At 42.7% G+C, this 14,811-nt stretch overlaps 1 protein-coding gene across 15 annotated transcripts in view; it reads right to left on the bottom strand.

Annotated features, from left to right (window-relative positions):
• The window catches only part of SGK3 (serum/glucocorticoid regulated kinase family member 3), a 114,619-nt gene that overhangs the window by 51,492 nt on the left and 48,316 nt on the right, over nucleotides 1-14,811 (bottom strand). For 5 of the 15 annotated variants that reach the window (XR_009536324.1, XM_060127482.1, XM_060127474.1 and 2 more), the window contains exons 1-3: nucleotides 14,601-14,736; nucleotides 1,651-1,705; nucleotides 90-306 (exon numbers count right to left, since the gene is read on the bottom strand). The exons of 2 other annotated variants lie outside the window; for them this stretch is intronic. Coding sequence is in view for 10 of the 13 variants with exons in the window: in XM_060127482.1 (XP_059983465.1) it covers nucleotides 90-167 (78 nt within the window). In the remaining 3 variants the exon portion in view is untranslated. Of the gene's footprint in view, nucleotides 1-89; nucleotides 307-1,650; nucleotides 1,706-7,076; nucleotides 7,200-13,680; nucleotides 13,742-14,600; nucleotides 14,737-14,811 lie in introns of those variants that run through there. 8 more of the 15 variants (XM_060127477.1, XM_060127475.1, XM_060127478.1 and 5 more) reach the window with 7 other exon arrangements.

The raw sequence follows: 14,811 nt of genomic DNA, 5'->3' as shown, positions 1-14,811 counted from the left end.
GAGGTCATTCTAGGTTAAGGAAGAACAGCAGAATTGGAAATATTCTCTACGTTCCATTTTGTTCCATATGCTTTACATTACATACTTACAGTAAACCTCTTCTTTTTCTCTCTGTGTTCATCAGAGCTGGGAATGCTTACACTTGGACAGCTTTCCTTGTAGTCCATGGTATAATCCCTTTGAGTTTACTGCCTCAAAAGGACACCAAAAAGTGAGTCCGAAGAAATAGTCAGCAGAGGACAAACACAATTAGCTAATCCAAAACATAAAACCTCTTGAGGTAATGTTCAAATTCCATCATGCAACCTTAACCAACAGAAAAAAAAAAAAAAATTAGCAAAATGATTTAAAAATACCGTGATTTGCCATTCCTTGCTCACAGAACCCATTTTATGCTTATTCTGCCAGGAATTTACCTTTGATCATAAGTCTCAGCCCAGGTGAGAAACACAGTTTCTGTTACGTCCCTGTCAATAGCTAAGTCACAATCAAACATTTACATCCCATCTACCTTCTTTTCTACTAAGAAACTCCAGGAGTTTATACACCATGGCTCATATGGACTAAAGGCTAACTCTCAACTAAAAGGACTCTAGTTTGATGGATTTAAGAGCAGGGTTTTTCAGAGGATGGTTTTCAAGCTTCTAGCACCAAGATGAACAGGTGAAGTTTGCTTCAGATTAGGAACCTGTATGGTAAGCTAATTATTTACCCCCCATTTTACAAGTGAGGCAACTGTCACACAGACAGGTTAAATGATATGAAGCCAAGCTGTCTGGCTCCAGGGTCCTGACTCTTACCCACTGTGCTAGGCTGCATTTTAACAACTATGGATAATTCTTAGGCACTGGACCCCTGGTCAGAGATATTACAGTAGATCTTCATACAAAACAAATACAATTATGCTAATATTATATCATCCCACCCACGGACAAAGGGCTCAAGATGTCACACTGATGTCACCTTTGCTACACACAGTAGCCCACAGTCTCCACTGACACCAAATTAATACTTTTTAAAGGGTTAGTCTGCCAGGTTCCCTCGGTGATTAATTTCAGGAAGTCACTGTGACTGATCTAACAGTTGCAAATAAATTATATTCAAGTAACGATTTCAAATATCTACCAGCAGACATCAAATAATCAGGTATAATGAAATTTAATTGATTACAAAGGTGGTTCCTTTGAGATGATTCAAAGCCTACTTTGTTGGATTTGCTGCTGGAAATGCAGTCAGGAAGGATTTATATGCAGTTAAATTAGTTGTTAGAAAACATGGTCCCCTCCTAAGCGTAGGGTGCAGCATTTGTTACAAGTTAGAGTACCCTAGAACCCCAGAAGAGCAGCTCCCCCCACCTCCACTAGACCACGGCACCATCTTGACAAGAGCCTTGTCTTCCAGGCACAGTGCTCTTCTGCTAAGCAATCAGAGCAAGTGGAACCACAGCTCTTCAAAGGCAGGTGAGCCCTGTCCAGGAGCCCCGGGACCCACACCAGTGCACTCTGCTCCATCTGCAGCAGACATGATGAGAGGGTGAAGGTTATGGTGCTACACTAGCCACACCTGCCCCTTGAGAATGTGGATCCAGGGGGTGGCAGGGCCTGCTGGTACTACATTTACGTACGCGCTTGAAAGCCTACTGTGCCTTACCGTGCGTGGTCCGGAGGAGCAGAACTAAAGGAGAACATCACGCCTCAGGCCTTCCCTACGGAATGGACATTAAGATATGACATTAAGTGGCATCAGGAACAGACGAGGGAGAAAGACCTGGGGGGGAAGGATAAGTTGTCCACACAAGGTGCCCAGGGGACATCTCAGCCTACGTGGACAGCAGGCGGTTAAGTGTAGAGCCCAGCACTCAAGGGGCACACTCAAATCTGGGCCAGAAATACCAGTCTGGCAAGAGTGCTAAATGGTCCCCATTTGCCCTTCCAGATCCAACACCACGCTTCTCCCCCCGCCACGGCCCAGAAGGCGGGCCTCTGTGGACCTCACACTGAGGCAGCCTGCCTCCTGCCCTTGCCCTCTGGCTTCTGGTTGGGTTCATCCAATGCGAGGCACTAGCAGGAGATGGAAGGGTAGGAGGTATTTACTTCTCCTCCTCCCTTTCTAACAGGCAGCGGTTTCTCCACCCAAGGCCACAGTCCCCACCAGGTGACCCCTCTCCCACAGCTACAGTTAAAGGCCTGGGAGTGGTACGGCTTCCAAACACTGTTAGAAGGGGTGCTTCACCACGCCCTGCTGCTGCTGCTTCTGTCACTCTGACCACAACAGCTTAGTAAATAGTCCCTTTGTTCGAGTCCCTTCAATTACTCAAGTGTGTCACGACTGACGCGGTAACTGCTACCAAGAATGACCCCAGGAAACAGACCCTCAAAAATGGGAGGCATGTTTGATGCATCCTGATAACCTTCCTATAGAGGGAGCGGAGGGGAAACTGATAATCCGGCACATAGTGATACCCAGATCACTCAAATTCCCTGTCCCAGGATGAAGCATAGGTGGTGAGCAAGGTGCTGTAAGTCCAAGTACATGATGAAAATGTTGATTTCAAAGATTGTGACATGGGCTGCGGCTGCTTCTGATGGTCTTTGAGAATGTGCACCAAGCAAACGACAAACTGAAAGTTATGAATTCCCAAACAGATGAGTGGAAAATCTATGGCTGTTATAAAGGAGTCCTTTTTTTCTAACAGCTGCTAATCTGACAGGGCTAAGGATCAAGCCACAGTTTGATAATAAGGGCTGCAGAACCAATTAAACATGCAACCCTGCAAAGTCAAATGATGCTAAATCATGGATGCAGCACTGGGGCAGATACAAATGAGGCTAAGAATGCTGAACTCCACATTCAGCTGAACATGTCTGCTGAAAGCAGCAATTTACAGCCCACTGAGAAGACGCAGCCTCCTAACCCACCCCCCATAAAACCCTTTCAAGTAGTTTCACAAGGGGATGCCACTTCTCTTCACCACCTACTCCCACTAACCCCTCATGGCCTCCTAATGGGAATTAGGTGCCAAAAGAGCCCCGAAAGAAGTTCAAAGCCTACTGAGAGGAGCCTAACATTCACAGGATGTTAGACCAAGGAGGACTGAGTGTAAGATTGCGGTGGCCCTACACACAGCCACAGATGTATCCCACCAAGCTTTCTCCAGACCTTACCTAAGAGGTACCAGCAGCCATTCACAAGCGTGACTGTCCACTGGGGAAAGAGAAATGTGTAGTCTTTCCAAGGGTTACCGGACACTAGCTCTGAACTGACACTAATCCCAGGAGACCTAAAACGTGGTCCACCAGTCAGATCACCCATCTCACTCCAGAGAGGAGGTGAGAGATAAAGTCAACCCTGGTGTCTCATGGTGGGTCCAAGGGGAGCACAGGCCCATCCTGTGGTTATTTCCCTAGTCCTAGAATTTTAGTGGAAATAGATATACTTAGTAACTGGCCAAATCCCTGCATTGATTCCCTGTTCTGTCATAAAAGCCATTAGGGAAGACAGGGCCATGAAGAAGCCCTTGGAACTCTCCCCCGTTTCCCCACAAAGAAAGCAAACCAATAACTATACCCCATCCCTGGAGAAGCTCACAAACCAGTACCATCATCAAACATTTGAAGGATGCAGGGGCGTTGGTTCCTATTACATCCCCGTTTGGCATGCCTGTTTACCTAGACCAAAGGCAAAAGACCTTAGAGCATGACTATGGATCACTACAAATTTAACCAGATGGTGATGCCAATCACGCCTGCAATTCCAGATGGGATATTTTTGCTGGAGAAAATAAGCATAACCCCTGACATCTGGTAAGCAGCTACTGACCTGGCAGAGGGTAAGGGGAACGTAAAATAAGTACTAGAAAAAAAAAGGAATGATTACCAACTTGAGCCAAAAGATTAGCTACAGACGCAGAGACTACAGCAGCTTTGTTTCAGTTTTTTTCTGTTACATTACACAAAGAACACTAGCAGTGCCTCCATGGGGGAGCACGCATGAACTGGCTGCAGTGACTAGAGGACCTTCCGTTTCCCCTGAGTTAGGAACAGGAGCCTTACGCCCAAAGGGTGAGTGAGTACTAACGGACAGAAAGAGGAAGTCTGCACTGGATATTCTCTATTTTCCTTTTCAGATCCATCTCCACCCTGCTCCACACCCCAGGGCACCAACCTCTAAAGCCTGCACCCCACAGGCTCCCTTGCCCTCTAGCTGCTGGTTGATTTCATCCAAAGAGGCACTGGCAGGACATGGGGTGGAAAGAAAGGGATCAGGAAACAGAATTCCTCACCCTGCTCCCTCCTGGGTAGGCTGCTGCTTGGCACTTGCTGCGTTCCTCTCTGTAAGGCCAAAGCTTCTGTCAGGAGATCCTTTCTCCTTTCTCCTATGACTACAAATTGTACAGATGTACAGTTCTCTACCTCAGGTCCTTGGACACGTTTAAATTATCTGAGCCTCAGTTTCCTAATCTAGGAAGTGAAGCTAGCAACACTTCATATGGTTGTTTTAAGGATTCGAGATGAGTGTAAAAAACCCAGCACTGCACAGGCAGTCAATAAACTGAATCAAATACATTAACAACTTGTTTCAAATTTGTTTTTATTCCTTCATTCAACAAACACTTATTAAAGCTTTCACTATGCATTAAGCAACAGAAAAACAAAGATAAAATTCTGCTTGCAAGGAACTTACCTAATGCGGTTGAATGATAAGCAATATAGAACCTTCAATAGTTGGCTAAGTATGATTTTAGATGTATGCATGGTACACTCTGAGAGCACAGAAAAGGGACACAGATGTAGACTGTCATGTATCCTCAGTCTTGCTAAAAATAAAGCCAAGCAGGTATGGGAGCAGAAGTTTGAAAGATATCACACTTGTTTGCCTCAATTTTCTCTGGAAAAACGAGCTAAAGTCATAGGTTGGAAATGAATATATTGCTGTGAAGAAAAACGTAGAAAGATTAAATCACTTGCCCTAGCTAGTATCCAGCAAATAGGCAATAGAGCTAGGGTTCAAATCAAATCTGTTCAACTCCAAAATCTGTATGTATTAGTTTGCTATTCCACATTGTCTCTCCTTAAGAAAGATTTTCCTTTTCTTCAAACTAAATCAAACTGGCAACCTAACAATATTTAACATTGAGTGGCTAAGCAAGATTATAAACCAGACTGTGCTTTACTTGTATCAATCTGATTGCTCCTCACAACAGCCCCACTGAGAGGAAACCCAGCAGAAAATGAAGCATAAAAAGATGAAGTAGGGCTTCCCTGGTGGCACAGTGGTTGAGAGTCCGCCTGCCGATGCAGGGGACATGGGTTCGTGCCCTGGTCCGGGAAGATCCCACATGCCGCGGAGCGGCTAGGCCCGTGAGCCATGGCCGCTGAGCCTGCGCGTCGGGAGCCTGTGCTCCGCAATGGGAGAGGCCGCAGCGGTGAGAGGCCCGCGTACCGAAAAAAAAAAAAAAAAAGATGAAGTAACCCACCCCAGGTAGTGGAGTCAGGATTTGAACCAGCAGTGGTCTGACTTTACGACCTTTACCCATTATACCACACTGCCTCTCCAACATATATATGCTCTAAAGAGTCCTCTGGAAAGCAATGAAGAAGGTTCATAGATGTTATTTTTAAGTGGTCAGAAGTAAAATTTTGAAAAAGCAACCCTATTACTGTAAATTTAAGGTATATTTATTCTGTAAAACTGAAGCAATTAAAATTCTGCAAAATCATCCAGTGGCCAGGCAGCCCAATAAAACAGAATGAGAAGAGGACTGATGTAAGAATCCCACACTAAGAAAGAACAGAACAAAAAGCTGTGTTCACGTGGGAATAAAAGTTGGGACTTTTGGGCAGGTTAATAGGTATGCAGGGCTTTTCAAAGAGGAACCAGAAAAGAATCTGCCTTCACTCTGCTGGAGAGTCACAAGATAATCTTGTACATTGGTTCCCAGGAGCAGCTGGCTTGCCTAGGGGTAGATCACATGGCTCTAAGGAGACGTAGTTCAGATACTAACCCAGAAAGGAAGAGCTAACCTTAACATCCAGCTAATGAAATAACTCAGACAAGCCCAACATAACAAAAAGAAGTGGGTCAGATGAGGATAGAACTTTCAGAAGCCAGCTGGATCTTAGGAGTGAGAGTGCTTGGCAAAGATAATGTAACAGCTAGTAAATATTGTATTTATAGTGGTTCTCAACAGGGGAACATTTGGCAATGTCCAGAGACATTTTTGGTTGTCACAGCTTGGGCGGCTGCTAGAGGCTACATGTCAAGGATCATGCTAAGCATCCTACAAGGCACAGGACAATCCCTGCAACAGAAAATGACCTGGCTCAAAACGTCAGTACTGCTGAGGCTGAGAAACTAACATTTACTGAGTACTAACACCAGGCATCGCTTTATGTAACACATCACTTACTCCTCACAGAAGTGTCATTATTCCCGTTTTACAGATGAAGAAACCTAGGCTATCAGCTCCACATCCTCACACAGCTTTGGGTGGCAGCACTGTGAAGTGAACATGGCTCTGACCCAAGAGCCCAGTGTGAACATGCTGCCTCTCAATTTCCTATGGTACTGCTGCATACACCCCATTCTTCTAAATCACCTCTGGAGAAACAAACTGATGGGAAGGGAGCACCAAGTGTCCATTAGCAACTGGGTTACAGAAAGAGACACGCATAGGAAAAGCAGCTTTCAACTCGGCCACCAGGAGGGGTCAGTGCAGCACAGAGTGTCAGGAGTGCTGCTGAAGACATCACCCATCAACATCTAACCAACGGCTTAGTACAGAGCACGCTGAGGTGGGGTGGGGGGTCCCATCACAAGGACGATCAAGGGCTAAATTATGAAATAAAGACAATACAAAAAGGGATGCTACCACAGGATTTTTTAAAGCATTAATAGATTTATATTTTTAATTTGGGGCCTGTAAAAAGTAGAAATATGAAAAAAAAGATGAAATTTCATGATAGAAAACTGTCCAAATTCATGTTATATTAAAATTTTTTTGATAAATATTGATTAAAATAGATGGATATTAGTTAAGGATTTCTTTTTTTTAAAAGAATTTTCCCCTTCATTACCATGCCCATCTTCTTGTCCCTTGTATGCAATTATTGTCCTGGATTTTGTCCATCTTTGTTTCAGACAGCCAAAAAAAAAAAAAATGTTCATAAGAAAGTCAAAAGATTCTTCTGCTTTTCCCTCTAAAATATAAGCAGAGACATTCTTAACTCCATTTCCTTCACAATCATGAAGACTGTTTGGTACTGACTAGTGGACTCTACCCAAATTACAAGGTAGATACTTTTATAATTATCAGTATCCACTCAACTAATATGGCAGAGAAGGGTCAGTGATTCATACCAAAGCACAAAGGGAAATTAAGAACAATCCTGTTCCAAAAGGAAGGCGCAGGCCTAGAAGAGCTACAGATTTTCTTCATCCAGGGGGACAGCACTGGATGCTGTGTGTTTGGAAACAAGGATCCAAAGGAGGGAGCCGACAGAGACAGTCGAGGAAGAGACAAAAGAAAATCTGTGCACAGGCTTTGGGCATGGCATGGGGACTGGTATGAGAAATGGGAGATGGGGACTGACCCAGAGAATAAGAAAAAGAATTGGGGGTGGGATGAGGGCAGGAATTATTCCCTAGGAGGGTACAGGTCAAGCAGATAGGTTTCATTTTAAACTATATTAAAAGCACCTTCCCAGGACACTCTTACCCCAAGCTAACTGGTTACTTTATTGAAAGTTTACTGTAACAGTATATAATCTGTATCTGTTTATTTCCCCCTCACAGAATACCAGCTCCAAATATATCTGAAATGTTTCAAGAGAAACAAAGCACATCTTTGTCACATCTGTAAATTAAGTTCATTGCAGAAGAGGTGAAAATTCTAACAGGATCTGCCAATGGAAGATACATAGTAACCTTCCCACACATATCACATGATGAATCCGTTACAACTTTTCCTGTTTTCCTTCCTTACTCCTATATCCTTTCTCTAATTCCCACCCCACCCCCTCTTTGATTTCTCTCTCATTCTGTAATCACAAAGCAGTCCTACTTTTTCGTAGGTTTATTGTATCTCTTACTTGAGACATCTTTTATTTATCCTAATTCTCGATAAAGAAAAGTGATATAAGAATCAGAAATAAAATCTGTGCAAAATATCCAATGGAGAGGCACAATACAGAATAATCTGCACCCAACAATTTGATAGGACTGTTCCAGAATCTGGACAAAAGTTATGTGAGTCTGTTGGTTTTCTGAAACTGGCTGCATTTTATTAAAGACATCTGAGGAAGGGACTGAGTGAGGAGGTGGAAGTAACTGCTGACAGTCCGTTGTTCCCCAATACTAAAATCAAAACTGCCAGGAGAAACAGGAAGGCCTGAAACTTACCGCAGCTAACATGCCCCTCTGCTGGTTCCAGAACAACAGGGCAAGGGTGTAACTGCAGCAGCAATGCTCTGCTCTACTCTCCTTGGCCTCCCAAGGCCACCATCTTGGGTTCCCCATCACCAGAACGCCTGCCCTACTTCCAGCTTCCCAAGCTTTCCCACTGAGAGGCACACTACCACATAGAACACTTCCAAGGATGACTCCCTGGGGGACTGTGATCACTGGCAGAGAGATGGGGGGATGGTTGACTACACGAGGCAAAAGAAAAGTGAAGGGGGGATTCACATGGAACCACCAGTGGCAAAATACTGCAGGCCACAGGAAGCCTAGGGTAAAGCTGCTTCTGACTGGGGAGGTTGGGAGAATTCAGATTGAGGAGGTATCAAAAAATCCAAAAAACAAAAACCTAACTAAAAAAAAACCCCACAAAAAAAACAATCACCATCACATCTCACAGTCTCTTGGGAACACCTCCAACCTGGGATCTCTGCTCTGTTCTAACCCCCTTCCAATCCATTCTTCCCACAGCAGACAGAGTGATTTTTTTAAATCACTGTAAATCTGATAATTTCACACCTTTGCTTAAGCTCTTTCCAGAATCACCAATATCTCCCCCTTTACTAGATCAATTCATTACTATACATACTAATATGCTAAAATATCTTAATAAAATTCTCCCTAAAAATACACATTGATTTATTTAACAGATACTTACACAGTGCTTACCATGTACTACAGATATGTAATTAGTCTATGCCCCAACTTTCATTATTTACATGAATGATCCTATCTGATAACACCCTTAACTAAGGCGTTTTATAAACAAGGAAAACTCAGGGTAAACACAGGTGTATAACCGGGTGACATGGATACTTTACTTCAAAGCAAATATTTGCTTTAAAGATTCTGCTTCTGACAGTAAAACTTCACCAGTTAGCACATTAGAAGAAATTTCCCAAAGGACAAAATTTACAACCAATTACAAATTCAAATTATCATACACTTTAAATATAAGCTGTAGTATGTTAGCTTTAAATCCTGACCTACGTTAGCTGTTGTCAGTAAAGATAATATGCAGAATTTTACCTTAAAGTTTTAACATTTCAAAAATTAGGACTTAACCCAATCAAATATGGGCGGAAGATCTAAATAGACATCTCTCCAAAGAAGACATACAAATGGCCAAAAAGTACATGAAAGGATGTTCAACATCACTAATTATTAGAGAAATGCAAATCAAAGCTACAATGAGGTATCACATTACACCGGTCAGAATGGCCATCATCAAAAAATCTACAAACAATAAATGCTGGTGAGGGTGTGGAGAAAAGGGAACCCTCCTACACCGTTGGTGGGAATGTAAATTGGTACAACCATTATGGAGAACAGTATGGAGGTTCCTTAAAAAACTAAATGTAGAACTATCATATGATCCAGCAATCCCACTCCTGGGCATATATCCGGAGAAAACCGTAATTCGAAAAGATACATGCACCCCAATATTCACTGCAGCACTATTTACAATAGCCAAGACATGGAAGCAACCTAAATGTCCATCAAGAGAGGAGTGGATAAAGAAGATGTGGTACATTTATACAATGGAATATTACTCAGCCATAAAAAAAGAATGAAATAATGCCGTTTGTAGCAACATGGATAGACTTACAGATTGTTATACTGAGTGAAGTAAGTCAGACACAGACAAATATATGACATTGCTTACATGTGGAATCTAAAAATCGTAGAAATGAACTTATATATAAAACAGAAATAGAGTCACAGATGTAGAAAACAAGCCTATGGCTACCAGCAGGGAAAGAGGGGGGGATAAACTGAGAGACTGAGATTGATATATACACAGTACTATATATAAAATAGATAACTAATAAGTACCTACAGGGAACTCTACTCATTACTCTGTAATGACCTATATGGGAAAATAATCTATAAGAGTGGATATATGTATATGTATAACTGATTCACTTTGCTGTACACCTCAAACTAACACAACATTGTACATTAACTATACTCCAATAAAATTATTTTTAAAAACCCACAAAAATTAGGATTTATATACATATATTTTTTCCCTACCAACTCTTTCCTGTCAACAGAAACTGCAGATTCATTCCAGGAATGGTAAAATAAATTTAGATGATACTTGTAAGAAAATAAATTAGGCTAATGGGTGCCCTAGAATGGGAAAACCCCAGTTGAGGTTTGGAAGGCAAGAGAAAAGAAAAGAGAATTAAATTGCAGACGTGTCTACACAAGTTCCTGAAACAAGTTTTAATCTATTAGAAAAAAATCACAAGTAAAATAAAAGCATTCACTCAACTGGAATATGTGCAAGCGTATGTTTATAATGAAATGAAGCAAAAAATAGTAAACCAAATGCTGATAGAAGACTTAATAAAACTGAAAGCTTCAACAAGAGACAAATTCAAGCATCTTATATCTATCACCTTTCTCTGAAGAGTTAAAAGCTTCTGGCATATATCGTCTCCATATATCCAGAAAATAAATGACGAAAGAAATACGAACATTTTATTAAACAATGAAGGGAGAGAAGGTAAACTATTCTCCACAGATCAGAAAAAGGAAGAGAATGTTCAGTCTTACCAGCTCAGAAAACAAAGGGAGACAGTATTATTCGTGCCTAGAGATGCAAAAACAAAATAAAGCTTAGGAATAATTCCTCACAAGAAAATCCAAAGCTGCAGATGGCTCCATGAAGTCTGTCTTGTCCTAATGGTTTTCTGAGTGAGTTTATGTATTTTTAAAAATTAATTAATTAATTAATTAATTTTTTGGCTGCGTTGGGTCTTTGTTGCTGCACCCGGGCTTTCTCCAGTTGCAGCGAGCTGGCGCTACTCTTTGTTGCGGTGCACGGGCTTCAGCAGTTGTGGTTTTCAGGCTCTAGAGAGCACAGGCTCAGTAGTTGTGGCCCACAGGCTTAGTTGCTCCGCGGCATGTGGGATCTTCCCGGACCAGGGCTTGAATCCGTGTCCCCTGCATTGGCAGGCGGATTCTTAACCACTGTGCCACCAGGGAAGCCCTGTGTATATTTTTTAAACTTGTGCCTGTCCATCTTCGTGGATGTTGGGTTTGTTGCTCTCCCTGTACTTACTCCCTTCTAAAATCCAGACCTCAGTAACTTCACTGGAATCTTTTTAGGACTGAATTTCACCTGCCTTCTTCCTAAAGTGTCCATATTGTAGAAATGATGGTTGAGGCTCAATATTTAATGACTTAAAGACCCATTAAGGAGAACTTTAAGTTCACTTTTATTTAAAAAACAAATAAGTGGGTGCGTATCTTATTTTTCCTCAAAAAAGTAACTGGAATTTGTGTGTGCATGCTTTCTGTCCTCCAGGAGCTTATATGTAGCAAAAAAGAAAAGACAAATGCCCAAAGAATTACAATTCAAGGTAGAGTGTGATAAATTCTTAAAAAGGCATGAAAAGTCACTAGAATTCAGAGGAAAGCAATACCACATCCAACTGAACCTATCTAGGTATTTGGGGTAGTGGTAACATGTAAGGGAGGTTTTGAAGCCTGGACACTCAAAAACAGAAAGAGCAGCATAAGTTCTCGGTACAAACAGGTTAACAGTCATTAGTCTAATTTGTCTGAATTCCTGCCTACTTGGGGGAAAAGACGGACTCATTAATAAAAAGAGAGAGAGAAACTGTCATGAAGCAACCTTGGGATTTTACAGGGTATTACCATTAAAGCTTTATTTTACTTTCACATTTACAAGCATAAGTTGGAAATCACTTTTCTTATATACAGGAGATAGAGACTGGAAAAGTGGATTTGAGATCATGTTGCAGAGAACTCTGAATGCCAGATTTCTCACTCTGGATTTCATTCTGCAGATAAGAATGTGAAGGCAAACGAAAAGGGAGCTGGTAGAGCTGTAGGTGTAGAGAAGGAAATGAAATGGAGGAGCGCCTGAAGAAATGGGAACTTGGTAACTACTGGAATGGCAGGTTTGCAAAAAACTGGAGAAGTCAGTAGCTATTTGCACATGTAGTGCCAAGTAGAAGGAGGACTTAACGTTGCCTCAAGGTTTTATTCCTGGGTAACAGGAGAAATAACCAGAAATGGGGAGAGGGTGGAGCAGGGCAAAATGAATTGTGAATTGGCTTAAGTACTTACTAGCCCTAGTTGGAAATGTCTGCATGTGACACTCTCTGGTGCCAGTCATTGTTTCCAGGCGCTTAGGGTACAGCAGTGAACACAACAGGCAAGCACCCTGCCCCCGTGGAACTTACCATCTAGTGGCAGACAAGAGATAATAGACAAATAGATAAACAGACAAATACATATTATAGGAAGAGTAAGGTTGTATGGCATTTTAAATAGGAGGGTCTGACTGAGATAGTAACATCTGAACAAACACCTACAGGTGAGGGAGTGGCCTCTACAAGGGGCCAGGGAAGAGTCAGCAACTAACAGACAAATATCTCCAAATGATTTCACTCCATGATGCTTTTGAAGTTAGCAGCAACTGCAACGTATCTCTTACAGGAGGGGACCCAGTCCTATTTCCTTGGGCTAGCATTCCATGCCTATCTTACCCAATCAAGAAAACTTCACTAATAACACAATGATAACAAACTGCCTAGAAGGTCAATTTGTTTATACTGGCTGTTCACATTCCCTACATGAGAGAAAAGGGCTGCATAAAACAACAAAACCAAAGCACTGTTAGAACATGTTTGTACAAAGCTTAAGAAGACAATCCTCTTGTTCTCAAAGCAATCATTGATGTAGCAACTTTCAGACTAGTGATTTAAATCAAAGGTGCTGAAGAATGATTATGAATCATGCAGTTAAGCTACCAAGCAGGATGTTGCTGAGAGAAAAATTATTCACAGCACCATAAAACTGTCAAAAATAAAACTAGTACTATTATCAACACAAGAAGTAATATCATCCTTTGCTTTTATAATTTGTTGCTCAGCAGAGCTGAATTCTGGTCTAAGCCCTGTCATTTATTGGTTTTGGGTTTTTGGGCCTCATCCTTATTTATAAAGGGCAGCCCATCTGATTTTTCAGATTCCTTTCAATTCTGAGTTTCCATGTGACAGGTTACGATTCTTATGATGTTTATTTAGTTTATGTATTTGGGTACTCTGGTTTACCTCATTTTGCAATAATATTACAAATAAGCACCCACCCAAAATAGTACAACTTAGAAGTTCTGTAAAAAGTGATATGAACTTCTTTTTAAGCACCAGAGCTTGGTGCTTAAAATGAGGCTACACTCACTGGAAAAGTGCTGCCTTTCTTCATGCCTCTTTCAGAACAACCTTCAAGACTGAGGTTTCTGTATCATTTGAGAGTGGCTTTGATTTGGAGCAAGGTAGGTGGATCACGTCTCTAGTACAACAGAAGAGTAATGAGACCTTTTCCAGTGGGACTCAGTCTTTGAATACTGTTCCAAAGGAATCCCCAAGCAACAGCTCTGCAGAAGGTTTTTCTTTCTGCAGCTTTGAAGATTAATGCCCATCTGACTGCATAATAAAGAAAACAGCCGAAGTTATTGTGGACTATGAGGCAGACACTAAGTAGTAACTCATTTAATCCTCATAAAAATCCTATAAGGCTGCATCTCTTCTTATTCTCATTTTTCATATGCAGAAGCAAAGTCATAGAGAAGTTAAACAAATTGCCCAAGTTTTCACAATTAATAAGGAGATTCAAAGCCTGCTCGCTTAATCTCTACAATCCACTGCCTGTGTAAACCCTGGTGTCCTTGTTTAAATAACAGTCCCATTACCAGTCGCACTCTTCCTGCAATCTGAATAATAACACGAAGTCAAAATAAAGCCGCATCGTAAGTTCACTACCGAGTTTCTCCTCCAGTCCTGAACCACAAACCAGAAATGTATTTTAAAGAATACAAAGTCTCTGGAGTACCTGAGGTCTCTCGAGATTTGTGTGGTGCGTGGAGAGGGGGTGCTTCCCGGAACTAATGAGGTGAACAAGTGCTGCAAAACTAGAGCCCGACCCGGACTCCCTCACTCGGGGTACTCACGCCACGCGGCCGCCAGCCAGCGCCCTGCGCTCCTACTCCGCGCGGAAGTGGCACCGGGGCCCGTCCGGCCAAACCACACCTGCCTCAGGCGCGCGTCCGCGGGGTGCCTCCACCTGGCCCACGCGGCGCAGGGCCCCCTGCCCATACTTACCTTCGGGGACCCACGCCCGGCGTGTGGCGAGCGGGAAGCTCCGCCACAGCTACGCCACACTCCACCGGGTTCCACGCCGCGCCTCGCGACCCCAGCCGCGCCGCGCTCCCTACCCGGGCCAGACCTCCGGGCCCCGACCCCCGCGGCAGGGCCCGCCCCCACCAATCAACGGCGCTGTCTGGGCCGCTGGCCCCGCCCAAAGCGTGGAGGC

The sequence above is a fragment of the Lagenorhynchus albirostris genome, chromosome 17, assembly GCF_949774975.1.
Source record: "Lagenorhynchus albirostris chromosome 17, mLagAlb1.1, whole genome shotgun sequence".
In the NCBI taxonomy this organism is placed as follows: Eukaryota; Metazoa; Chordata; class Mammalia; order Artiodactyla; family Delphinidae; genus Lagenorhynchus; species Lagenorhynchus albirostris.
The sequence above is the reverse complement of the archived record's forward strand: the minus strand, read 5'-3'. Positions and strand labels throughout refer to the sequence as shown.